Below are 27201 nucleotides of genomic sequence, written 5' to 3'. Positions count from 1 at the left end.
AAACCACCCTCTCTCCGTCTCTTTTCAACACTCTTATTGCTCTCTCTCTCTCTCTCTCTCTCTCTCTCTCTCTCTCTCTCTCTCTCTCTCTCTCTCTCTCTCTCTCTCTTATTGCCTCTTGGTCCTATTTCTAAGCACATGGGTTAAAGTGAAAAGTCTTTTTTTTAAAACTTTCACGGCATCATTTACTACGCGACGTCTATTTAAGTGATGTCGTATATGCGATGGCACCTAGGCAGACGTTGCTAAAATTGTCATGTATGAAATGATTGATAATTCGTCGCATATACAACAATTTAAGCGACACATAATTTTGTCGCTTAAACTACGTTCAAAAAAGGATTTTTTTTTTACATCACATATACGGCGTTCATAAAATTTTCCTTTATTTTGACACGTCGCTCAGGGGAGGGATTGTGTTCTAGTGGAAAATTTTGGAGAAGATGGACAATTGGTGAAGAAGGATGAGTGCTCCTCAAAATTTACATGAGGTGAACTGGGAGTTTTTGGGGCAAGTGAGGGAAGCCAAGTTCTATACTACCAGGGATTGTCCTTGGTGCTTACCCCAGCCATTGCTTGTTGCAATGGTCTCCCAAGGTATGTTAGGTTAAGGGAAGGTTGAATAAATAAGACGTCGAAAAGGGTTTTCTTCTTAAGTCTATTAAGACAACATGCACAAAATAGAAAACAAAAATCAAACTCATTCTTGGGAAGTAATCATTTACATTCCAATCATTTTGATTATTTATTATCTTGAAGCCCATCTTAGGGTAGAAATTTGTTCTCTTGAAGCTCGTCTTATGGTACTTGGAAGACTATGCTTGAATTTAGGTTTCCATCGCTTAAGCTCATATGCTTTCTAACCAACAGAAGTTTGTGTAGTGGTTCGAGTGAGTGTGTGCGTAGTGGTGTGCTATGTGCTCGAACGTTGCCTAGCTCCTCGTTTACTTAATGTAAATATCCTTTCCATGTGTGTGAGTAAACGTGATTTGGTAGCTTTGTTCCCTTCCCCTCCCAAAAAAAAGTTCAAGATGCTATGAGGGTTGCAAATTTAAAGATTATTATAATAGAAAAGAAATGAAACCACTTTACAATGTACACTCAAAGCTAATAGCCCATTGGCTGAGGTGTTGAAGCTTGCAAGGTTATTCATTTGGGACGAGGCTCCAATGTGCATCGGTATGCATATGAAGCACTAGACAGGACATTGAAAGACATTATGCAAAGTGATACAGTGTTTGGTAGAAAAGTTATGCTCTTTGGTGGTGACTTCAGGCAAATCTTACCGATTGTGCCGCGAAAGGGATCGCGCGAGGATATTGTTAATCTGCAACATTATGCCAGTCACATATTTGGAGATATGTGAGTGTTTGAAAGCTCACCCAAAACATGCACGTTCGACATAGTGCTTATAATGATATAAAACATTAATTTGTCAAATGTACATTATAAATTGGAGATGGCACTATAGGTTAGCCAAACAATGAAGGCAGAGTGGTAATTCCACCACAAATGTTGATCCATGTTAACTCGGTTTTGAGTTTGGTAGAATGGGTATACATAGATCTTCAGAGAGTGCATCCTTCTTCAAAGACTGTGCTATTCTTGCACCACGAAATCTAGGGGTTGATGAGATCAATGAACTACCCTTGAGTTCATTGCCCGGTCTTGAAAGAGAATACCTTAGTGCAAACTCTATTATTTCTTGCGAGAATGATGCAATATTGTATCCAATTGAGTACTTGACCAGTTTGAACTTAGGTAGTGGTTACCCTCCTCACCGTTTACTTCTAAAGATTAATGCCTCTATCATGCTGTTGTGCAATTTGGACCCTCAGCGGGGACTTTGTAATGGTACCAGATTGATATGCAAGCAATCTAACTCAAAGGTGATAGAAGCATAAATTATTACAGGTGCAAACATTGGAGACAGTCTTTATTCCCATGATAACATTTATGCGTACTATGCTTGCCTTTTAACATGAGAAGGAGACAATTTCCTGTCAAGTTAGCTTTTGGTATGTCAATAAATAAGTCCCAAGGACAAACATTGAGTGTGTTAGGACTTTATCTGGCCACACATGTATTCACACATTGACAATTGTACATTACTATGTCACGTGTTAGATCATCCGATGAAGTGAAAGTGTATGTAAAGCATATTGTGGAATATGAAAGCGGCACAGAAGGTTCAAATGAAGTCTTCACAACCAATGTTGTCTACAAGGAGGTTTTGCAAATGGCATGCCAAAGAAAATAAATGTAAATGGTAGCTGTTAGAGACTACATTTATACATATCTTTGTATAATGAAGTAAGAATTTGAATGAAGAATGTTTGCAAAGATGTGCCATGTGGAGTCTTTGTTTGCTTTTGGATTGCTTTTATATACAGTGCCATTATATTATTCCTTGCTTGGCTCAAGCTATTGAGCACACATACATACATGTGTGTGTGTGTGTGTGTGTGTGTGTGTGTGTGTGTGTGTATATATATATATATATATATATATATATATAGAGAGAGAGAGAGAGAGAGAGATATTTGATATTAGGAGTATATTGCTTAGGATGGATGTCGGAGAGAGTGTTATATATATATATATATGTATATATATATATATATATATATATAGAGAGAGAGAGAGAGAGAGAGAGTGTTATATTTGATATTAGGGGTATATTGCTTAGGATGGATGTGGCAAGGAGATCATTTTCGTTCGTTTATGGCGATGGACAAGATATTGAAGGTAATTTTTTTAGACATTTGCTATCATATAGGTATTATTATTTTTCAAGATCTATTTAATATTCATGGCTGAATTGTAGACCCTCCATTTTGGGAAGGACAAGAAAAAATATCTCTAATTATCGAACTATTAGAGAGCACTGGTGTTTTACGGTATATATAGAAACTTCCTTTTTATGTAACTTTTGTGTTTTATTTGATTAATTTATATTTTTATTGAAACATTCTTTTTGCAACAGGGAATATCTTTATTTTTTAGAACCCAGATTATTGTTGGGTTTGTATGGTTGAGACCCTTACAACCCAGATTATTGTTGGGTTTGTATGGTTGAGACACTTACAACAACGAGATTATATATTTATTGAAACATTCTTTTTGCAACAGGGAATATCTTTATTTTTTAGAACCCAGATTATTGTTAGGTTTGTATGGTTGAGACTCTTACAACGAGAGCTTTGGGCTTCTTGGAATTTATAATCTAAGATTGAGGAAGATTGTGGATCAACTTCATGTACGTGTAATGTTTGTGAACTATGAAAAGCCTGATAAGTTAGATTTTCGGTGCACTGGACAATACATAAATTTTCGATTTGTTGTTTACAAGCTTGTTCAAACGCCATTCGCCTCAAATATTGATCTACCAAATGAGTTTTGTAAGGTTCTATCCTTATCCTTCTTTTTTTCGGCGAGAATTATATCTTCAATGCTTATGTTTTTATCTTGCATATATTTTGCTAAATGGAGGCGAGGGGTATAGGCTACCAAGGAGAGATAATCCAGTTGTCCAAAGATTATTTTAAAGCCGTGTTCAGGTGTGTTAAGATTGTCATCATTTTATTGGGTTATAATGCTAGATGTATATTTATATGCCAAGTTTGGTGCTTTAGGAGCTTCTATATGTATATATATGGCAAGCATGATGTGTTTATATATGAGGTTGGCAGGTTGAGAACCATGAAATCAACTCATATATGTATGAGTGTGAACAATATCTATGGATATTATGGGTGCGCGCATACACAGACATATATTTACATGTGTGTATGTGACATGCACACATGCATTCATAGGTGCACACACATACACATATCTTCTAGTTGTAGCATGTATGGTTTTAACGGATTACACGTACACACACATACGTACATGTACATACATACATACATCTTTATGTGTGTTTGTGTGTAACTCAATGTACCTACCTTCTATTTTCGTTTGGCCCTTTTTCGAAAAAGGAAAGGAAGGGTGACTTTACACATTTTTTTTGCTTGTAACTACATGCCCTTGAAAAAGTTATCTTTTTTAATGGTGTGTCTAGCTGAGTAGAGAAGAAATGAAACCACTTTACAATGTACACTCATGAGTAGGGGTCCCCCCTAGGAAATTTCAAAAGCGAAGAAATCTCAGCAGTTGGACCCACGGTAGCCTGCTGTCTGAAAGGTGGCCCGGTCCTCGCACTTTCACACATGGCCGAGGACTTGCGTAGCTCAGTGAGCTCAGCCTTCTAGAAACTCGGTCCTCGCACTTTCACACGGCCGAGGACTTGCGTAGCTCAGTGAGCTCAGCCTTTTAGAAAATCGGGTATCTGTGTGTGAGAGAGAGAGAGACTTAGAGTTGTGCTCTTTTGCCAAGTCTGAAGGAGAGGAGTATACTCGCGCTTTTGTTTGTCAAGTGTGAGAGGGGGAGAGGGAGAGAGCTTGTGCTCTGTTAGTCGAGAGAGATATGGAGACGGGGAAGGATGCTTGCCTTAGTGGCACTGGTTATGGCATGCTTCTGGTGGAGAAGAAATCCTGGAACGATGAGGAAGTGCAGGAAATGGTAAGAAAGGAAGACTTCCACAAAGTAGAAACAGGTGACTATGTCGTATTGTTGCTGGGAGTCTTGGATGAGGATGTGCAAGTACCGTCAAATTTTGAAGGCGAGATTACACTAAACCCTAGTTTTTCTCGAGCACTACACAGTCGAATTCGCAGTAAATTGACGGCAGTAAGCCGTCGAATTCGTTGTAAATTGGCAGCAATAAACCGTCGAATTCGCAGTAAATGGACAGCTGATGGTTTGGCACCTTCCAGCTGTAACTTGGCAGTAAAAAAATTTGAAGGTGAGATTACACTAAACCCGGGTTTTTCTAGAGCACTGGTGGGAGTTGGATTCTTGTTGGGTGCATTAATATGCTGGTATCCCCAAGGGAGCCAGTCTTCGGTCCTCTTGTGGAGTTTATAAAACAATCAAAGGTCCAAGCAAGACTAGTCTTTAGAATCTCTATTTGCGCTGCGTGAGTGCGCCTCGTCTTCGTAATGTTCTCTGAAGTTTCTGTGTGAGTAATCATAAAGTTGGCATGCTTTTCAGATTCAGACTTGACTCAACCAGGAGGCGTGTTGTATGCTGCCGACTGGGAGTTACCTGGAGATAGGACACTAGAAGATGTCGGGTTGAAATGCTTGCGTCTGGATGCGGAGCTACTATCTGAAGTAAGCGCGCCCCGCACAATCTCTTTCAGGTAATATAAAATTTGGAGAGAGAGAGAGAGATTATCATTGATCACTTATAATGACTCTGAATCGATGATGGTCATGATAGGTATTAGAAAAGCATATGAGCCACCGAACAATGTTTGCAATAGTGTGTTTATACCAGCTAGAAACAACAAAGTTTGAATCATTTGGACTTTGTCATCTTGAAAGACCCCAAGAAAATCACAAAGAAGTTCTTGGGCTGCATACTTATAGCGTCACTGTACCACTACCATTGAGAAGATAAAAGATCTTCAAATGCATGAGAAATTAGATAACCTACATCTATTCCTCCCATCCACGACACTAGAAGAGTGGGTATCATTACTCTCATATCGAGCATCAAGATGTAATGCTGAAATCCAAGAAGATGCTTAAAAGGCAAGTATCACACAAGGCACTTTTGTTCATTCTCTATATAGTAAAAAAAAACCATTCACTATATAATTTCCTAGATATAAATAAGCATATCTAGAAAAAGTGCAAACTAGAGAAAATGAAACACTTTCCTAGATAGCTAACTAGGAAATACAATGCATGGATTTTTCTATATAGGAAAATTTATCTATATAGTAAAAATTTTCTATATAACAAATTTTCCTACAAAGGAAAAAATCTCCTATGTAGGAAGATTTTCTCTATATAGAAAAATTTGCTTACATAAGAAAAATTTTCCTATATATGTAGAGGAATCCATGCATTGTATTTTCTAGGTAGCCTATCTAGGAAAGTGTTACATTTTCCCTAGTTTGCACTTTTTCCTAGATATCCTTATTTGTATCTAAGAAATTATATAGTGAATCCATTGTATCTCTATATAGAGAATGCTTAAAAGCTTATCCTCTAGATAGTTCTATGAATCGTGCTAATATACTACTTACAAGAGGGGCGGGGGATGCGACATAGGAAGCAAAGGTGAAGGCGAAGGCGATAGCAAGGAGGGATGTGGGAAGTTCATTGCCTTTGTTTTTTTTTTGGCTTGGTTTACCCTCGAGATCTGCATGACCAAGTTCACCATTGTTGATCCCATTCTTTGGGGTTTTAGTACCTTATGGTAGTTAGTGTGTCGAGGGGGAGTATATTTGACATGTAAAAATTTGAAGTAAGCGATTGGTCATTTGCTGAGGAGAGAATGGTGTGGAGCAAACTCATATAGACATCAACTAATAATGCCACATGACATGGCATTTTCAAGTTCATGTCCTTCGGCCAAGGTCTACTCCTCCACATATGTTTCGGCTCCATCTCCTCTCCACAAACCCATCAAACCTTGTAGGCCATCTTTGCTGTCCACTATTACCTCCTCGATTCTTCTTCCTCTGGATACCCTCCACTTCCACCTACAAGTACGATGCAAACCAGGCTGTGAAGAGAGAGAGAGAGAGAGAGAGGGAGGGAGAGAGAGAGAGCTATATTAACGTCTGCTATACAGGCCAAAGTGGCCTATGAGACTAAGAAAAGATACAGCCATCATCATCGCTGGGTACATATCATCCATGATACGATAATAAAAAGTGAAACTAACAAAAATGCTCTAAGAGCCCTTGATTGATGCCGAGAAGCCTTCATCACCTCTTTGCATCAACCTCCTACCAAGCAAAAAGAGGGAGAGGTGAAAAGACCTCCATGTGCCAAGGAGCCTGGAGCAAAAGAAGAAGCTAAAACAAAGGAGGAGCACTTATTTGATATCAAGAAGCGACAACCCAAGTGAGGCTCACTTGAACTCTCTTACAGATGCCTACAAGTGGTATGAATCTTTGTATACAACATATCATTATTAACACAGAGTTTATTGATATTATTGCAAGGAGATGAGCAATAACACATGGAAATTGTATCTATCCGCTGAAGACTCCACCATATTGAAATCGCCTCACTCCACAGAGCTCTTTTCTCTGTGGGACTTAGGTGAGAAAGCTGAGTTTACCTGGCAGAACTACTCCTCTGGTGATAACGCCAGAAAGGCTAGATTAGATAGATGTTACATTTCTTCGGAAATAGCCAATATTTACTCCAGGGTTAAGGCTAAACCTAAATACTCCTCCTGTTTGTCGGATCATTACCCACTGATAGTCACCTTGGATGATAAAGCCACGAAGATCAGAAATTCTTGGTTCCACACTGATGCTTCCCTCTTCCAGCCAGGGATTTCACTGACGTAAACGAGAACATGTGAACATGTTAATAACATATGTTAATAACACAAAAAATCTTGTGATCACATGTTATATTCACAAAGCTTTCACAAGGGCCTAAGAAAATTATCTTTGTCGGGCATAAAAAATCTTCTTAGTTGGCCACTGACCTGCTATTATGTGAAGATGTTAACATGAGAACATGTGAATAGCTTATTCCCATGTGTAGCCAAGCTTTTAAGGGGTTCCCAAATGGCAAGTGACCTGTTATTTTGTGAACGGTAACATGAGAACATGTGAATAACTTGTTCACATGTGTTATTATCACAAAAAATCTTGTGATCACGTGAATATTAAATCCCTGCAAGTTCCAGCTAAAGGTGGTTCAGAAAGAGCTCAAGAAGATTTGGCTGAATGCATTCCGCAATGCTCACTCTCCAGCTGCGGCTTGGTCTCAAGCTCTGAGGGAGACTCAAAAAGCACTCACTGGGTTTAGGAAGGAGGTGACTGTTATAAGAAGGAAAAGAAAAGAAGCTACCTACCAACAGCTTATGGAACTTGAAGCCAAGGCCAATGTTGTAGCGGAGATCTAGGAGATTACCCGGCTGAGGGCTCATATTAGATCTGAGGAGGAGCTGGCTTTCAAACATGCCACAGTTTTCTTCAGAGAATGGCGGGCTGGCAGGATTGACCGTCCGTCTAAAGAAATGTTCAAGATTCTTAGGAAAAAACAAGTAAAGGACTTAGTACCTCTACTGTCCACCAGTGAAGGTGCTGCCAGAACCGAGGAGGAAAACTGTGTGCTGGTTCGCAATCACTTTCAAAAGCTGTTTAGTGCTCCGGAGCAGTCCTCAAAGTTGAAGGCTGAGGCCCGCAATTCGGTCTGGGAAGCTAGATCTAAAGTCATCTCTGTTGAGCTGGCAAGGCAGCTTGATGTGCCTATTTCAATCTCAGAAATCAAGATGGCCATTGAGAGCTTGAAACCAAATAGAACTCCGGGCCTGGATGGAATGCCGGGTGAGTTTTTCCATGCCTTTAAAGACTGGATTGCCCCATTCATCTAGAGGGTTTGGGAAGAATCTGTGAAGTATTCGGCTTTGCCCACCAATATCAATGCTGGAGTGATAAAACTGATTCACAAACGAGGGCCTAAGGAGCTCCTAGAAAACTTGAGGCCACTGACTATGCTGAATTCTGTATACAAAGTATTAGCCAAAGTAATAGCGTTCAGAATCACACCCAGCTTAATGAGGCACATCTCAGCAAAGAGCAGACATTAGGAGAAGGTTGAGGTCTATGGGGGCTCTTTAAGCTGCCATGAGATTAAGGAGATGATTAGTGTGAAGGCCAATAGGAAAAATACATGTGTACAAAAACGTTGGGTTGATTAAGACCCTAAATCTTGTGGTCAAAGGTAGAATCTTACCTTTTTCAGATCTGCCAGCAAAGAAAATCTTCAATATCTTTTTTTTTAATATTTTTTTAAAGGAAAAGTTTCAAAAAGTTACCCCCCCTCACTTCCCTCTTCCCTCCAAAAGTAGGGGCGTGTTTCTCTCTCCTCCCTTTTAGACTAACCCACTTTCCCCATCTACCACTCACTACACCCTCACTTGTAGTCCTATCTTCATCTCCAACTTGAGGAAAGCTCTTTGCTACCACCTACTCAGAGAAAGCTCTGTTATCAGCCTCTCTCTCTCTCTTTAGAGGAAGCTCTGTTATCAAACTCTGTCTCTCTCTCTCTCTCTCTCTCTCTCTCTCTCTCTCTCTCTCTGTGCAAGCAGGCACCTAATGCAATCTCTCATTAGCTTTCTTTTGAGGAAAGCTCTTTGCTACCAGCTACTCAGAGGAAGCTCTGTTATCAGCCCTTCTCTCTCTCTCTAGAGGAAGCTGTGTTATCAGACTCTCTCTCTCTCTCTCTCTCTCTCTCTCTCTCTCTCTCTCTCTCTCTCTCTCTCTGTGTGCATGCAGGCACCTAATGCAATCTCTCATTTGCTTTCTTTTGAAGGTTTAGCTTTCTCTTTGTGTGTGTGTGTGTGTGTGTGTATTGTGTGTGTGTGTGTGTATGGATTTGCAGCAAACTTCTTTGAAGCTTTAGCTAGCTCTCTCTCTCTCTCTCTCTCTCTCTCTCTCTCTCTCTCTCTCTCTCTCTCTCTGAGCAGGTATTTGCTTTTTTGCCATATTCTTAACATTCACTTTCTTTTCATTTGGGCCATCTATGGCTCTTCAGTGTGTACGCAGGCCATCATCCACTATCGAGTCCATGGCTATTTTCAAAGTACAGGATGATGAAGGTTATTGGATTCCTACCGTTTTTAAGCGGTTCATGTGGATAACAATGCAGCCCAGTTTGAGGGGTGCACACAAGGTTCCTCGAAGGCACATGGCTTTCACAAGCCATCACTGGAAAGGAAGGATCTTAGAATTTAAAGTTTGCAACAAGGATGGAAAGCGGCTTGCAAAGGTGCAACATGTTTACACCTCAAGCCAAATACATCTTGAAGATGAGAACTCACCACGGTTCCCAACTAACTGTAAGTTTCAGAACTTGTTTAATGTTTCTTTGCTTTAGAGAAATGCTTGCATGAAGACTATGTGAATATCAAGAACTCCAATGTATTCTATTGTATGCAGATGTTTTCCCTTCAACATGTGTGGAATGGCAGCCTCTAGAATGTTTTACAGGGACCTTCAAAGCATGTCATGTTGATCTAGGTAGGCTTATGTATGCCGGGGAAACAAGTTCCGAACTTGCAAATAGAGGAGTATTTTTCATTGCTGCAACATATGTTGTGCCACAGAGGGGAAGGTTTGGAGCACTTGAGCCAATTTCTCCTCCTGCACTAAATAGCCCGGAATGGCCCATTCCAGACCCCACCACAATGGAGAGCTTTCAGCGCAGGATTTTCCATGACATTCAGTCAAGCCTAAAGGTTGCATATGGATCCCACAGGATAAGTGTATCTCTTTTCATGCCTTTACATGTGTTTATTGCTATTTTCAAAGCAGGCAAGTTCCATCGCACCACCCCAACAATGTGGATAAGCAAAGATGGGGCCTTTGAAGCTCTAGATACATTTCTAAAAGGCGATTGGACCACCAAGGTGGCAGAACATCAGGGCGATGTAATAAATTGCTCAGCGGTAATGTCAATGGTAAGATGCAGGTATCAGATAGGCAAGCAAAATCTAACTATGGTGTACCCTATTAGAAGGTGGATGTCACCAGGAGGTGAAACTTTTTGCAGTTGTTTTCTTTATTTACATTTCTTTATAAATATATATTTTTCTTTTCTTTCTCTTTGGTTGCTGTTGTTTTCTCCCGGGATCTCTTGGAAGGGCTTGGGCCATTGCAATGTCAGAATGGGTCAGCCAGTGGGACTTTGGACCAGTGGTTGGCTAAGCCTGAGAACTGCACTGAAAGATGAATGACAGTGTCCAGGACATGGCCACTGAATGAGGGTATAGGCCGGTTTACACTAGTAAGTGGCCGCCACCGAAATGTGAATGTATCTTGAATTCTAAGCAAATTCTGAAGTGACCATAGTGGTCAAAGATGGTCAGGAGACCAGAAGGAATGCAGATGACATCATCCCTAAAATCTAGGAAACTGCTATTTTTGGCAGTGTCGGAATTGAAAAGTGTTCGCGTCAGTTTGTGCGGAATGTCAAGGGGACCAAAAGCTGACAAAGGACTGTTGTGAGAATGTGAATCAGTCAGGAGATTTTTAGCCTGGAAGATTGCATGTGGAAAAGGCTTAAAAATGTGCCAAGTGTCAAATTTTGGTGCATTTTCCTCATAGAGAAGAGGGAAGCGTGGGAATTTGGAAAAAGGAGACTCATTTGCAGCCATCGTGTGGTTTTGTTGCAGGAAAAACAGCTATGGTGGTGCACTCCCTTGCCCTACAACTCATCAATTGAGGGTTGAGCTTGCTCCCCACAGTCTCTCTCTCTCTTTCTCTCTCTTGCAGACTATGGAAATGCTCTCATCAGATAAAATCAGGTACAGCTTTGTGAATTTCATGTTTATATGCAAAGGCTAGTTGCCTCCTTGAACAGGAACCGGTGTAGTTAGTTCCTACACCAAAGCAGGGACGGAAGAGGGTAATAACCTCTTCAATACAATGCTATTTCAGCACTGTTTAGGTGCTGTTTTTGGGCTGTTATGTTGCCCGGTTGATGCCAAAATGCAGTAGGACTTTGCTAAAGTCCTCCAGGACAGTACAAGGGTTATTTTGGGCTGAAAACAGAGCTGAAAACAGGCCTGTGCAGAAAATTACAGCAAGCTGAATTGTGATGTTTTGGACTCCATTGGGTAGCTTGATGCCTATGGAAGTGAGCCTGTCAGTTGGGATTCATTCTGAGATGTTATGGAACAGTTTTAGTGCAGTTATGCTGGCAAATTTCTTCTAGAATTTGTAAAATTCAGCTGATGCAAGTAGAGTGCTTTGTTGCACTTGTGCTTTGTAATTTCCAACCTTTTAACAATAAAGAAATACCGCAAGGGGCGCCGGACTTCGGGGCCAATGTGTTGTTGAGCGAGGGAGCGAGGATTCTGTGAATGTGTGTCTCAGTAAGTCCAGGTTATTTGTGAATGAACTACCGCTTTATGTGTCCATAGACCGGTTTTATGGTTCCATTGCCGGGATAGGGTCCTCTTTTCTGCAAGAGCCCGGACACGGATTGGATTGGGTGAACAAGAGACACACATAGTGAGGTACAACTGATTACAGGTGAGAAAGAGTACGGTCTCTTTCTTTGGATACAGGTTCCCTTAAACTTTCAGTTGACAGTATGACAGACAAAGGGAAAGGCAAGCTCCCTGCCGAAGAGAGTTCCTCTTCTACTCGCAGACAGCATATAGAGGTGACAGATGCCCAGGTGTCAGCCTCTGCTCGGATGGAGCCAGTAGTACAGCCAGCCTTGTTAGAGGAAGAATAGGAACAAGAGGATTTATTTCATGCGCAGCTCGTGAGCATGGTTGGTACCTTTGAACAATTGGTGAAGAATCCCAGGATGAAGAGGTATTTGCAGTCAAGGACAGGGGATTCCCAGGCTGAATCATCTCAGCATGTAGTTGAGAGGGCACAGGAACAAATGCCAAGGATGCCACAGCATGTAGAGCAGACACCAGCAGTGGCAGCTGATCCAGTGCAGCATGTTACACAGGCACAGGTACATGCATTTAATGGCCAGGAAAGTAATGTGCAAAGGGTCATGCCGACCATTCCCCCATTCATTGCTTTCCAGCCTGGCTATTTTGGTGGTGGATCTGTTTTCCAGGCCATGGCTAGGCCGTCCACAGTTTTGCCAGGATTGATGTCAAGAGGGTCACTAGGAATGATGCCTATGGAAGGTGTGAACCCTCTTTATGCCAATATAGGTATGCAGCCCGGATTTCAAACTTATTTTAGTCCAATTTTGGGGCCTGCAGCGCCTGTTAGTGTGGCTGAATTTTCTCAACCTAGTGGACAAAGAGCAGTAAGGATTGATGCAGAAAAGGTGCAAAAGGATTACAAAGAAGGAGGTCAAGCAGTAAAGTTTGAGACTTTCAGTGGGATGCAGGACAAATTGAAAGCGCTGACTTTCATTCAGCAGTTTGATGCAGCATATACTGGGGGTAATTTTACAGAGTCTTCTAAGGTGCGGAAGGCTGCTACTTTCTTAAAAGGTAATGCATTGCAGTGGTGGACCTCACTGCTGATGCAAGGACAAGCACCTGCTACATGGGTTCAGTTTAAGTAGCAGTTCTCTTTTGCCTGGCTTACAAATACTTTTGAAGTGGATGTTATGACAGCATGGCACAAACTTGATGCAGCCAACTGTGTAAATTTGGAAGAGTATAATAAGAAGTTTTGGGATGCACTCTTGCCAGTAACTTCCTACAGGACAGTGCCATTGTCAGAGCAAATAGAGAAGTATTGCTGTGGTTTGCCCAAAGAAATCAGGGATTATTGCATTAAGACCAATGTTTCTAATATGACTCAGCTCATTGAGAATGCAAACATGGCTAATGCATTGCTACAGGGAGGTTCACGTGGCTTTAAGAGCACAGTGAAGAAGGAACCTCAAGACAAAGGACAGAAGAGGCCACTATATGGCAAGTCATTTGAAGAGAGAAAGGCATTGATGCAAGCTGGGAAATGTTTCATCTGTGAACAGAAAGGGCATATGGCTGCAAAATGTCCACAACAGCCACCAAAAGATGCCGAGGATAAACAAGGGCCACCCAAGAAGAAGACAATGCCGAGTGCAGGATTGATACCTGACATGGTTGGTGACCAGCCATGTGATGATGCGACAGAATTGTGCAGAGCATGGGGTAAAATCAGAGATGCTACAGTGCTGATTTTCTTTGACCCTGGTGCTCGAGCCAACTTTATTTCACCAGCATTGGCAGCCAAGTTAGGAATTCGTGCTGAAGAGATGGGACCAGTTGGACAGGCTGATTTGGCATGCCCTGGGCATTCAGTTCCTGTCACTCCCATACTTGGCAAACTTCACATGCATATACAGAGTTATGTCGACAGAGAGGAGTTTCTTATCATGCCCTTGGAAGGATGTGATGTCCTATTGGGAATTCCATGGTGTCATAGGAAACATGCAGTGTTGGATGCTTTCAACAGGAAAATCACAATTGTACATAGGGACAAGACTCATGTTCTGGATGTGAAGCTGAAAGGAGAGTCTGTCCCAGTTATTTCTGCCTTTTGAACCTAAATTCTGAATGACCTGTACATTTGTATTATATGTTTGGCAATGTACAGTTTTGACGTTTGTTGTCAATGACTTAATCAATGAATGAACTTTCAGTGCTTTGAAGTTGTATCTGTTACGCTTCAAATGAATGATTTACATGTTGTGACACTAATAGTACAAGATATATGCTATCGCCCTGTGTTGCATCTGGAAACATGTATTTGAAAGGCTTGAACCTGCGATGGCACAAATGGTAGTGGGGAATTCCTATCGTCGCCCCGTGTCATCCGTTGGCAGGAGATACATGCGATGACACTAATCACCTGGGGAATCTTGTGATCGTCCTGTGTCATCCGTTTGCATGTGGACTTGCAATCGAGGTCGCTTGCTTCTTTCAAGAGGGGGGTATGTCACCAGCAGGTGAAACTTTTTGCAGTTGTTTTCTTTATTTACATTTCTTTATAAATATATATTTTTCTTTGAATCTTTCTCTTTGGTTGCTGTTGTTTTCCCCCGGGATCTCTTGGAAGGGCTTGGGCCATTGCAATGTCAGAATGGGTCAGCCAGTGGGACTTTGGACCAGTGGTTGGCTAAGCTTGAGAACTGCACTGAAAGATGAATGACAGTGTCCAGGACATGGCCACTGAATCAGGGTATAGGCCGGTTTACACTAGTAAGTGGCCGCCACCGAAATGTGAATGTATCTTGAATTCTAAGCAAATTCTGAAGTGACCATAGTGGTCAAAGATGGTCAGGAGACCAGAAGGAATGCAGATGACATCATCCCTAAAATCTAGGAAACTGCTATTTTTGGCAGTGTCGGAATTGAAAAGTGTTCGCGTCAGTTTGTGCGGAATGTCAAGGGGACCAAAAGCTGACAAAGGACTGTTGTGAGAATGTGAATCAGTCAGGAGATTTTTAGCCTGGAAGATTGCATGTGGAAAAGGCTTAAAAATGTGCCAAGTGTCAAATTTTGGTGCATTTTCCTCATAGAGAAGAGGGAAGCGTGGGAATTTGGAAAAAGGAGACTCATTTGCAGCCATCGTGTGGTTTTGTTGCAGGAAAAACAGCTATGGTGGTGCACTCCCTTGCCCTACAACTCATCAATTGAGGGTTGAGCTTGCTCCCCACAGTCTCTCTCTCTCTTTCTCTCTCTTGCAGACTATGGAAATGCTCTCATCAGATAAAATCAGGTACAGCTTTGTGAATTTCATGTTTATATGCAAAGGCTAGTTGCCTCCTTGAACAGGAACCGGTGTAGTTAGTTCCTACACCAAAGCAGGGACGGAAGAGGGTAATAACCTCTTCAATACAATGCTATTTCAGCACTGTTTAGGTACTGTTTTTGGGCTGTTATGTTGCCCGGTTGATGCCAAAATGCAGTAGGACTTTGCTAAAGTCCTCCAGGACAGTACAAGGGTTATTTTGGGCTGAAAACAGAGCTGAAAACAGGCCTGTGCAGAAAATTACAGCAAGCTGAATTGTGATGTTTTGGACTCCATTGGGTAGCTTGATGCCTATGGAAGTGAGCCTGTCAGTTGGGATTCATTCTGAGATGTTATGGAACAGTTTTAGTGCAGTTATGCTGGCAAATTTCTTCTAGAATTTGTAAAATTCAGCTGATGCAAGTAGAGTGCTTTGTTGCACTTGTGCTTTGTAATTTCCAACCTTTTAACAATAAAGAAATACCGCAAGGGGCGCCGGACTTCGGGGCCAATGTGTTGTTGAGCGAGGGAGCGAGGATTCTGTGAATGTGTGTCTCAGTAAGTCCAGGTTATTTGTGAATGAACTACCGCTTTATGTGTCCATAGACCGGTTTTAGTGGAAATGCTCGCATGGTGAATGGGAAGCCTTGGACTCTGATCTCTATGCTAGGGAGGAGGTAGAACTTCATATTGAAGTTCACCCAAGAGAGGAGCATACAGTGGTAGTTAATGATGATTGGAATTTTGCTCAGTTGAGAGATCGTATTGTCATGTCCTTTAATGTAAGGAACCAATTCAAGTTTGTTGTTTCTAATCGACCCATGCGTCACAGGTTAGAGAAACATACACTCTGTGTGTCATTGGAGCCCCCTAGGGTCCTTAGCTTGAAAGACTGTTAAGTTGCAGACTAAGGTAACATTTTGAGTGATTTTGGGCGATAATTTGTAGCGGTGTACTTTTGAATACAAAATTATTGATTGCACCATAGCCCCAATGTCCTCTGTATTTCACTGCAATTTGGATTTTAATTTTGTTAATTTTAAAATTTTTAAGTATGTTCTATAAATTTATTAAATGTTATAGTGGAATGCTTTATAAGAATAGGTTTTGCTCTATAAAGCTCATTTCATTCTTAAGATCTTGCAGTTTCTATTTTCCTTCAATATCCCGCCATGGCTTCAAGCTCTAACTCGATACGCGCAAAGCTTGAGAAAATTGGGCTCTCAGCAGGGCAGGTGAGAACATCGCCATTTTTGAGGGGGTGATTGATATGCAGAAAACTATAGACCTTCACGCAGAGGCTTTTCAAGAGCAGGTCCAGTACATGAATGATGTAGTGGCACAATATGTCGTGCAATTGCCTGAATCCACCACTAAATGGATTCCAGTGGACTTAATTAGGCATCTGTACCATGGTGACAAGTCGTTTCGATTCAGGCTCAACCGATTTTTGAAAGGGCTTACATCTAGCAATTACAGCGTCGAAGATGATGACACCATTTATGAATTGCAGGTTGGTAATGTAGGCACCACCTTCCTTTCATGGGATATGACGTTAGCACTATTTCTGTAAGAAGCCAAGGATACAGAAAAAAAGAAGGGAAAGGCAGTGAGTAAAGAAGTAGCTCTTATGAAGGAATCCAAAGGCGAGGTGGAAGAGGTTTTCTGAGAAGAAGCTGAAGCGTCCATGGCCTTGGTGCTTCTCCAACAAGGGCCAACTGAGGATGAAGAGCGCCATCGTGACCTCGAAGGGGATGAAATTGTGGAAGAGATCCCTGAGTTGGATGTAACCACTTTGAATCCCATCATCATGGATAACAAGGAATTTCTTTTCCTTGATGACATTTGTAAATCCTTGGGGTTAAGGGAGGATGAGGCCCTAAGCATATTAGCAATTGGGTCTGGTTTCTGCAAAGAAGACACACTTGAGCAACAGACTGCAGGTGTACAGATTGATTTTGATGACCATGATCTTACCAAAGCGCTAGCATTCCAAGGTTATGATACAGAACGTACAATTGAGGAAATTGTTTCCAATGCTCTTGTTGCTATAGAAAATGTAGCAGCAGAGTATGAAAGTGTCCCTCAAGAAGCATTTCAACCACATAAGCGCTTGCATGTAGATACATCAGTTGAGCAGCGTGGAAGCAGTATAGACATATGCAACCCACGCATTAGCCAATGTGATGATGACATTGAGGTGGGGTTAAATCAAAGTCGTGCCTTCATATTTATAAGTGAGTTATTACTAACACCTGATCTTTTTCTCTTGTAGAAAGCTTATATTTTTGACAAGTTTGCTGCACGTGAGGGTGGAGTTCGTGTGCAATTCGATGGACGAGACACCTCCCTGATTCATTACCTTCCTAGCCTCTCTCCATCATTTATTCGAGTAATCCATTTAGAGTACTCTGAGGAGGCACAAGCAGAGCTCATCAAGTGTAAAGCTCTAAGTGGGGTTCTCACCGAAGATGGGCTAGCAAATAATGCAAACAAATGTATACTTATTAGCAGGGAGAGGCAGCTATGTATACAGCAGGCAACTACACCGGCCATGTGCTAAGCCATTGTGCTACATCAATCTCCAAAGGTGTAACCAATCCTATTATTATAGCTAATAGCCTAGGTGAGAAAGCCACGCAGAGAGTGACGAAGCTAAAGAAGCTCTCAGAAATCTTCTCAGGAACTTGTAATTTTCTTTCTACGAAATCAATACAAAATGTATACTTTTTTAATTGTAATGTTTCTAAGAATTCTGAACCATTTTTCTTGTTTATTTGTTGTGTCAGCACTGTGCCCTATAAACTTTTGGCAGGCATGTGAATGTGTTGGAAATTTTATTGATAATGATCAAATATTTGTTCTTTGAATGTCACTTAACATCCAGCTGAAATCTGGCAGTACAAAATTTGAACAATTTTAAAAAAATCAAAATTTTTTATGTTTTATGATGTTTGTAAGCATATTTTTCATCAAAAAGTGCACATAATGCTGGAAAGAGTACAAAAAAGAAAAAAACAAGGCTGTGCGCTACGGCGCGAATTTATGCCTTTCAAAGTTCATCACAGGCTTAAATTCGCGCCGTAGCGCACAGGCATCATTTGATCATTTTTCACACATTAATGCATTGTGTGCACTTTTTTTGATGATTACTCTGCCTAGAAACATTTAAAAAAAAAACTGTTGCTTTTTTAAAAAATGTTCTATCTAATGCCAGACTTCACTAGGTGATTTTGAGCCCCAAATAACTTTTTTTTTGTCCCTGAGCTTTTCTAAGGCCTTATTGAGCTTTAAGCCTTTTTTTTGGACCTAAAATAAATTCAATTTAATTTTGTTTCTGCACTATGCAAGGATCCTTTATTCAATGCCAACAACAATACCACGTATAACAAGATAATGTTTCACAATCACCTTATCAATAATATAAATTTTGTTCCTGTTTAACTAAGGCTCTTAATACATGATCAACAGTTTTACCCATTCAAACAACAGTACAAGAAATGAAATGTCTGCTTTTATAACACAGTTGAAACAAATGAATACGTTGGTTAACGAGTCATTGACAATATCTTATAGATTCAAAAAAATGTATTACAATGTTCGAGGTTACAAAAGGCACAAAGGCCGCCGCCTAAAAGCTTAATCCTATCCTATAAATCCTTCCTTATGGAGTGCTTTATCCTGACGTAAACGTAATGCAAGTGCCATGTCAACAGGCTTTAGGGTCACCCTTTTGGTGTGAGCATGGCACAGCACCGAATCTTGAAACAGAGAGACCAAAATTGTTTCTGACGCCTCTTGGAGGGCCTCCACCAGTGCTGTACTCTGTACCCGAGTGACCCTGTCACTCACTGTACTTGTCGATGACTTCTTTTACAACTCTTGCAAAAGGGGCCTTCGCCATGATGGGGTCTGTGCTCTTTTGGTACTTTCTGATTTCTCGCAGAGCCACGGTCCCCGGCTTCCATCTTCTCTTCTTGTTGGCTACAGGGGGTGGTGGTGGATGCGACCTCTCTTCCCATGGTTGTCTATCATTTCTAAATTTTTTTCGCCTTTCTTGCTCGGCTGGATCTAGATTTAGTCTTCTTTTACTTGCTTCTGTCTTCTTCTTTTCTTGTTCTTGTTTTAATCTGTGTGCTTCTTGAATTCTTTGTTCCCGTCTTTCCCTCTCCCTTTGCTCCTCCTACTCCAGTCTTTCCCTCTCCCTTTGCTCCTTTACTTGTCGTCGATCCTCCTCTTCCATCTCCACCTCTTGCTGCCTGTTTCCACGTTCCTTCTTTCTCTTGACACGAATCTTTATTCTTTGTTTTTTAGGTGGAGACGGGGGCTGACGCCTCTCAAGTTCCTCATGTAGTGTTTGTGCTAAGAGCTTATCCTGCTCTTCACGATGGCTTATTTCCTCTGCTTCATAGAAGTCAGCAGCCTGTTGATACTGCTCTTGCTCAATACACAGAAGTGCTTCCTGGTCTTCCTCAAATGCGACCCTTAGCTCCTCTTGGTTTCCTCTTAGTCCATTACCATCGGTGCCCAGCAATTTAATGCGTACGGCCCTACGTATTCACAAGAAGGGCATGAGACTGTGGGCAGATGTGTGGCAAACTCCCTCCGGATGACCAATGATGAACTGATGTTAAAAGCTTCTCGCTTCTTCCTTGGGAAGTTCAGATGGTGCGTGAGCGTATCAACATCTTTCCTGAGTGTGAGACCTGGCAGCTAACAGTCTCAGAGCCCTTATCCCTCAAAGCTCTATGCTGGAGAGGAGGAACAGCTTTCGACCACCCCCCTTGTGTGCACTCAGTGCCGTCAGCCCCTGTGCATGTGGTTCTCAATAAGAGGTGGTCAGTCCTCTATGACAGCTGCCAATGGAATTTTAAATTCTGGTCTAAAGAGATTCAGCCTAAGAAATCAGTTTTATTGTGGCTGATCATGCATAAAGCCATATGGACAGGCGACAAGTGCAGGAAATGTGGGTTAACAGATGGGGTATGTGTTAGATGCAAACTTAATATCGAAGATATTGGTCATCTGTTCAGAAATTGTCGGAGATCTGTTGATATTCTGTCACCGGTCTGGTCTATGTTGGGTTGCTTGCCCTCTGCAAAACAACTCTTACTAGGGGATTCTGTTGGGATACTCCCCCGGTGCTGGGCTAGAGTCAGAGCTGAATTCCTTTGGGTGATATAGAAAGATAGATGTGCAACTGCATTTGAAAGTGCTTACCAGATTCCAAATCTGAAAAGTCTTTTTGCTGATTTTCATGTGCAGATTTATGACTTTCATATGGTGCAGACGAGATTGTACACCACGCAAGCTGGGATACTTCGAGAATCTCCAATTCAACCAAGTAACTTGGATCTCTTCATCCAAAATCAGCTGAATGAGCTCCAAAGGAAGACGGATGAGTCCAACCGTTTTGTGGCTTTGCTGCAAACTAAAATTGAAGCACTATGCTAATGATTATTGAGATATGTAATTGCTATGTCGGTGATCTGTGGATCCCAGTGCTATTTTCCAGCCAGTTATTGTAATTTTGTCTCTCTTAATTAATTCTTGCGCTTGTTGGTTTTAAAAAAAAATAACACATGGAAATTGACACCGTCTTCCTAAGTCTAGAAAAGTTAAAAGGGAAATTGGGTTCAAGATGCCCCATATGCCCACAAGCACTAGTGAAATGCATTCATGATACATGAACGCTGGCCTCTAAATTTTGTCTCTTGTAATATGGTGGTGCCCCCTCCACCGAAAAGAGCACACTATGGATGTGCTAAGGACGATCGATGATGTGCATCCCCCTAGCTGTCTATGATGTGACTTGAATTCTCTACACCGAGAATTCTCTCCTGGGTGTAGACAGCTTAGTGAATGCCTCGTAGTGCACTATTGTTTATAATTTTACACTCATTCAATGTTGGAGCCACGTCGCTGGAAAACAGCTCTGGCCGGTTAGTCAAAGACAGTTGCTGCGATTTATCTCTAGGGTTAAAAGTCCCAATTAGCAACTTAAGCACCCCCTAGTAGCCACCCATCTCCCATGGAGACTTTAGTTGGAGTGTTCTAGGTGTCACTGCTTAAACCTTAAATTACTCAGCTTGAAGATGAAATCCAAAAAATATCAAATCTTGTCTGTGTTTTATTCCTTCAAAAAAATCTGAGCATAAATCTTTTTTCAGATTTTAATACTGAATGGAAATGTGAAATCCCCACCCCCAAGTCCCTCGGCATGTCTTCCACTCTGTTGCTATGATTGTTCATAAGATTCCGAGGACATTATCTCATTGTTTTCAACCACATTAGCTAATGTAGGATACAGAGCTGGTTCAAACTCTGATGAGCTGGTTCTAAGTCTCATTGCTAATGTAGGATACAGAGCTGGTTGAAACTCTGATGAGCTGGTTCTAGTTCTAACAGTGGGTTCTGTAACTTGTCATGATTGATGACTGCAACTGCACACTTTTCAAGGGCATCGTAACTTTTAATCTCGTGATGTGATACAGAGAAGGTAGAAAGCAAGTCAAGGAGGTGACACTAAGCTTGGGGGCATTTACCGTCACCCAAGAACCAACCTCAGCCCATGGAGACATGAGACGTGTTGTGCACCGAGCAGAAATCATGTTGACACCTGAAGGATCATGGGGAGGAGACAATGAATGCCTGTTTTTGAAGGTGTTCCCCAATGCGACAACTGAAGTGATGCCAATGATAGTGCAAAAGAGCAGGAATGTGTCAGTCACTGTTTCCCCTGCTGAGATCGCGAACCCGGTCCAGCTGGCGGCAACGCAGTCACAGGCCTCGACATGGACGGTGAGGCAGCAGATATGGTCGGGCGAGCCCGACGTCGAGAATAAGTCGGCGAAATGGACGTGGTCCATTTATGCTTATAATGATGGGAGGCCCTTCAATCCTGCCAAGACAGACCTGATGATGAGGCTACGTGCTGGAAGGCTCTCCCAGACTTTTCTTGACCAGCTGTTAGCCCCATCCTTAACTCAGTCTACATTCCAAGTATCGCCTGAGGATGTGAAGGCCACTTGGACTGTGGATACCGAGCAGCTCAACGTCTCTGAGCTTGCGTTCGCCACAAGAGTCACCCTTTACACGACTGCTTTCCGTCGTATCAGCGTTCTCAAGGGCTGTGTTAAAATATTGCGTGAGAAACCTGAACCGCAGCACATAGCCATATGTCGTGGAAAGATGAACGTATCCATTGGGTGTTGATTGAATCTGGGCTTCTTATGGAGTAATGAAGATTATGTACTCGCTAAATACATATGTTTGAATTGAATAGAAAAGCGAGTTGCAAATTGCTTTGTAAAAGGATGTTCTGCCTTGTTGAGTAAAAGACACGAATAGAGGATTCCAAATGCTGACCACCAAGAATGCCCCCTCTTATGTGCCATGCCACTCCCATGCAAAACAAATGTTTAACAAAGGTATGTGATATAGTCTCTCATCTCCCTTGAAATCCTTGTCTGCCATGTAAATAGAAAACATGTAAGAAGATTTCAAATTTATTTGAGTTTACATTTATGGGAATTCTGCCCACATGTACATCTGCATACATATATATACGGTACATACATGTGAATCATGCCACCAACATTGTTCCTATTTGAAATAAAAATAATTCTTTCAAAACTACTTCTCTAAGAAGGAATGCTTTAAGTATTTTACTCTATTGATTAGGAGGAAATAAATGTCTTAAGGAGCCAATTCCTACTAGGGGAAGGTTATGCCGAGAGAGAGAGAGAGAGAGAGAGAGAGAGAGAGAGAGAGCGCACAAAAAATGTGTGAATTTGCATGTATGCGTGTGTAAGAAAAAAGGTTTAAAAGAGAAAAATAGAAAAACAAAGGGCAAGTGTGAAGGGCAAGAATTTTCATGTAGGCTTTTGTATGTAAAAGAGAGTGTGTGTGTGTGTGTGAGTGAGTGAGTGAGTGAGAGAGAGAGAGAGAGAGAGAGAGAGAAAGAGAGTGCAATTTTTTGTATGCATGCAAGTGAGGAATCTATGTGTAATACTGTGTGTAGGTCCTAAACATTCCCCTTGAATGTTTCCATGTGTATAGAAAAATGTTGACCTTCTAAAGGTTTGACCATAACTCCCTGGACGGTTGGAGTCGGGACCAAAAAGAATTCGAGGGATCGCTTTGAAAGTTTTGAATACTAAGGCTCAAAAAAGAATCTACAGTGCATTCATTTTTTGGGATTGACAACACATCTTACCACTCCTCTCTGTCTCCCCCCATACATTACTTCTCTTTGCACTTTGGATTTGGTTTTGTTTTGGATTGCTAATGATAGAATATTGTGTTTGTTATGGAGTGTGTATTTGATCTCTATTCTTTGCTTGCGTTGAGCAAGTAGTCATGTCTTCTAGTTCTTGCCAAACTTAAAAAAATCTTCTTGTTTGGATGATGGATCCAGCGCCTAAATTTGACGGGTGTCATGCCCGTCATTAGCCTTTTTGTCCGTCAAAACCGGTACGTTTAAAAAATGTCCGTCAAATGAAAGGTGTAAATGGTCACGTTCCCCGTCAATTGAAAGTTCATATCGTATATTCCCCTTCATTTGAAAGGGTAGTTAAGAAAATCATCTTTCATATATATATATATGTATATATATATATATGTATATATATATATATGTATATATATATATATGTATATATATATATATATATATATATATATAAAGTTTGTAAATGTAAGCTAAAGCTTATGAGTTATGATCATTGATTTATAAGGTTAACTACTATAAGATATTATAAATATTTGGAGTCTGGATTCTCGAGTATACATTATAATTTATGCATACCTTATAATTATAAGGTATTTTATAGCTACAGCCTACAGCCTACGTGCCGCGTGCCGCCCTCAATGCTCACGAGTCACACCCTATCTCCTTCATTTCAAAAAAAGACGCTGTGAGCCTGTGTGAACTTTGCATACCCTCAAGCTTTAGCCTCGGCCCTGGCCCCTGGGCCCTCACTACTCAGCCCTCCAAGCTCCTCCCGCCCTCCTCAAGAACGGAACCGGACGACGGCAGTGAGCACTGAGTAGTCTAAGCATGGCGAGTCCTCGCCCCACCCTATCCTGGTCGACCAACATCAGTTCTCGAAATCTATAGTTCAACTGCGCCCGGCGTCTGCCTCAACTATCGCACCGCCTACTGTCTACAGGTAACAGACTTCAGCCTTTTACTTAGTACCTATTTGGAGGATAAGTGTAGGCTGGACAAGTAGATGTACACTAGTTAGAGGTAAAACATGGGGTCACGGGTGATACTAGGCTCGAATGGAAGGGCGCACGGTAAAAGGAGCAATCAGCAAGACTGTGTTCGAATGCTGTGTAAAGAGGAATTATTTCTTGGAAGTTTTGGAATTATCTATTGCTTAGACATACCAACCATGAAAGCTGTGGGTTGCTTTTATCTTCTCGCAGATCAGAGCAAGAATAGCTTGTGCCACAGCAAAACCATTCAAGTAGAAGTTGATAAGCCATTGGGCCTCACTCTTGGCCAAAAGTCTGGCGGAGGTGTTGTCATCAAGGTGAGTGGGACTCTTACAAGCTTCCTTGTCAAGGCCTGTGAAGTATGTGGTTACCAACTTACCAGAGTTGTGATCTTACAGGCAGTTGGATAGTGGTGGAAATGCAGCAAGAGCAGGCTTGAAAGCAGGTGATCAAGTAGTCTATACAAGCAGTTTCTTTGGTGATGAGCTATGGCTGACCGATAAACTGGGTTTTACAAAGACTGCTATTCAAGCCAAACCAGATTCCGTTTACTTTGTCGTGAGCACTGAGCAGGTAATCACCACTTCTACCTGGGTCTTTTAGAGAGATCTTGGAAGTATGCTGTTATGTATGTGTTTTTGTGTGTTATATCTATGGATGCACATTTTCATGCATGTACAAATGCATGCATGCAAGTGAATGCCTCCATTTTATGCACGTAGGAATGTTTAAATATCTGTCTGTACGTCACTAATTGTGTCTATAAGTGCATGCTATCTTTAATGGGGTGAGGAGAGCCAGAGACGATGAGTCTAAATCGAGGTTGCATACTACTTGATTCTGAAACTTGGGCTTTATCATCTTGCCGACTACATAGTACTGTGAATATAGTGTTGCTGCCATGATCAGTCGGACACCTGTCTTGGAGCTGTAGTTGGGATTTGCCACGACATTTCCTACCCCATAGAGACCTGATGGGTTGTTACGCAATATAAGGCGTTGTGGGGGTGCTACGCTTCAGCCTCCAACTGTCTATAACTCAGGCCGCCACTAATGGAGCATTGAGGATCAGTGCTCATACTGTACACGGTACACTACCTCGGTCTCGAGAGACCTGATTGTGAGGTAGGCGGTGTAGACGCATCATTGTCCTATGGCAGAGTCATAAAGCGACGACGAGACTTGTCTTGAGATCTAGAGGCTAGATGGTGAAGTAGGAGGTGTAGACTCATAGGACCTCATATCGCTTTGTCTAATCATCTTTTACCATCCCATATGTCGTGCCAGCACCTCAGATCGCTTTGAATAACTTGTGAGAAGTGATCGTTCTAAAGCGTGGGACGACTTCGTAGATGATCATGTAAGTGTCTCACATAACTTGTATTTTTGTATATTAATACCAAAGTATTACTTTTTAAGTTCTAGTATTTTTTAATATCAATACTAAAATAATATTCCTAAAGTTATGCAATACATTATTGTATATAGGGGTAGATCAAAGAAAAAGAACTTACAACAACCTTCCTTGCATAAGTTCTTGTCAAAAAATACTTTGCCTACACCGGATGCCAATGCTTTGCCTACACCGGCGGATGCCAATGCTTTGCCTACACCGGATGCCAATGCTTCATGCTCCACCATTGCTAAACCCAAAAGAAAATGGAGAAAGCAATGGATGGTGATCCATTCATGGGCATATTTGGCAAAGTCACCCCTAAATGAGCCGAGAGTAAGATGTTCATTTTGTGAAGATGCAAAAAAAGTGAACAAATTTACTCAAGAGGGTTCCGAGACAATGCAATTGTCATCTTTGAATGATCATGCATCATCACTTGATCATAAAAATGCAGCTAGTCTTTACCATGCAAAAGTGAAGTATGCGTCTTCTAAGAGAGGTCCCATTGAAGATGGGGTGGCCACTATTGTAAATGCGGAGTATCAAAGAATTGTCACATGCATGAAACTTGTGCACTTCTTTGCTATGAATGATATCCCGTTGGAAAAGTATCCAAAATTTTGTGATTTCCAACGCGAGGTTGGCACTCCGCACATGCCGGCAACAAATGAATATGGTTCATACGTAAATCCCGTTTCGGGACGTGAGTTTTTGATTGCCATAAAAGATGTTGTTCGCAAACAAATGTATGGTGAAATGTGTGCAAGTCCGTTCTTCTCTATCTTGCTTGATGAGAGTACGGATAGAACAATGGAAAAGCATTTGATCGTATATGTGATCTATGTAAGTGCAAATGGTCAAGGAGAGCAACGATGCGATTTTGCAAGATTGCTTCCAGTTGCAAATGGGTCAGCCGAATGCATTTATGATGCGATCAATGCATTCTTGTTGGAAAGCAATCTTGAGCTTCATAAGCTTGTTGCCATTGGAAGTGATGGTGCCTCTTCAATGATGGGTCACAAGACAGGTGCCATTGCAAGGTTCCAAGCGCAAATGCCAAGGATCATTTCTGTGCATTGCATTGCTCATCGGGAGGCTTTAGCCATAAAAGATGCATTTGGAGGTGAACATGCAAATGTATACGAAAATGTGGACAGGTTTGCCAATAAGGTATATTCTTGGGTGGGAAAATCCCCAAAGCGCTTTGCCGAGCTTAGAGAGCTCATGCATTCGTTTGGTATGTCCGATTTAAGAGTGTTGCAAATACACTCTATTCGGTGGTTGT

General features: G+C 41.5%; 2 protein-coding genes across 2 annotated transcripts; both read left to right on the top strand.

Annotated features, from left to right (window-relative positions):
* The first annotated feature begins 4326 nt into the window (after nucleotides 1–4326).
* Nucleotides 4327–22828, top strand: LOC147614632 (uncharacterized). The gene is made up of 3 exons (XM_086779708.1): nucleotides 4327–4849; nucleotides 5098–5248; nucleotides 21790–22828. The coding sequence occupies exons 1-3, from the start codon at nucleotides 4471–4473 to the stop codon at nucleotides 22508–22510; spliced, it is 1251 nt and encodes a 416-aa protein (XP_086635834.1). The 5' UTR covers nucleotides 4327–4470; the 3' UTR covers nucleotides 22511–22828.
* On the top strand, nucleotides 9446–20749 carry LOC147614633 (uncharacterized). The gene is made up of 6 exons (XM_086779736.1): nucleotides 9446–9927; nucleotides 10028–10536; nucleotides 12399–12566; nucleotides 12675–12830; nucleotides 12957–13034; nucleotides 20561–20749. The coding sequence occupies exons 1-6, from the start codon at nucleotides 9612–9614 to the stop codon at nucleotides 20747–20749; spliced, it is 1416 nt and encodes a 471-aa protein (XP_086635862.1). The 5' UTR covers nucleotides 9446–9611.
* Nucleotides 22829–27201: the final 4373 nt, after the last annotated feature.

This window comes from Cibotium barometz, chromosome 41, assembly GCF_041138505.1.
Source record: "Cibotium barometz isolate CiBa-2024 chromosome 41, ASM4113850v1, whole genome shotgun sequence".
In the NCBI taxonomy this organism is placed as follows: domain Eukaryota; kingdom Viridiplantae; phylum Streptophyta; class Polypodiopsida; order Cyatheales; family Cibotiaceae; genus Cibotium; species Cibotium barometz.
This window is presented reverse-complemented; position numbering and strand designations above follow the sequence as displayed.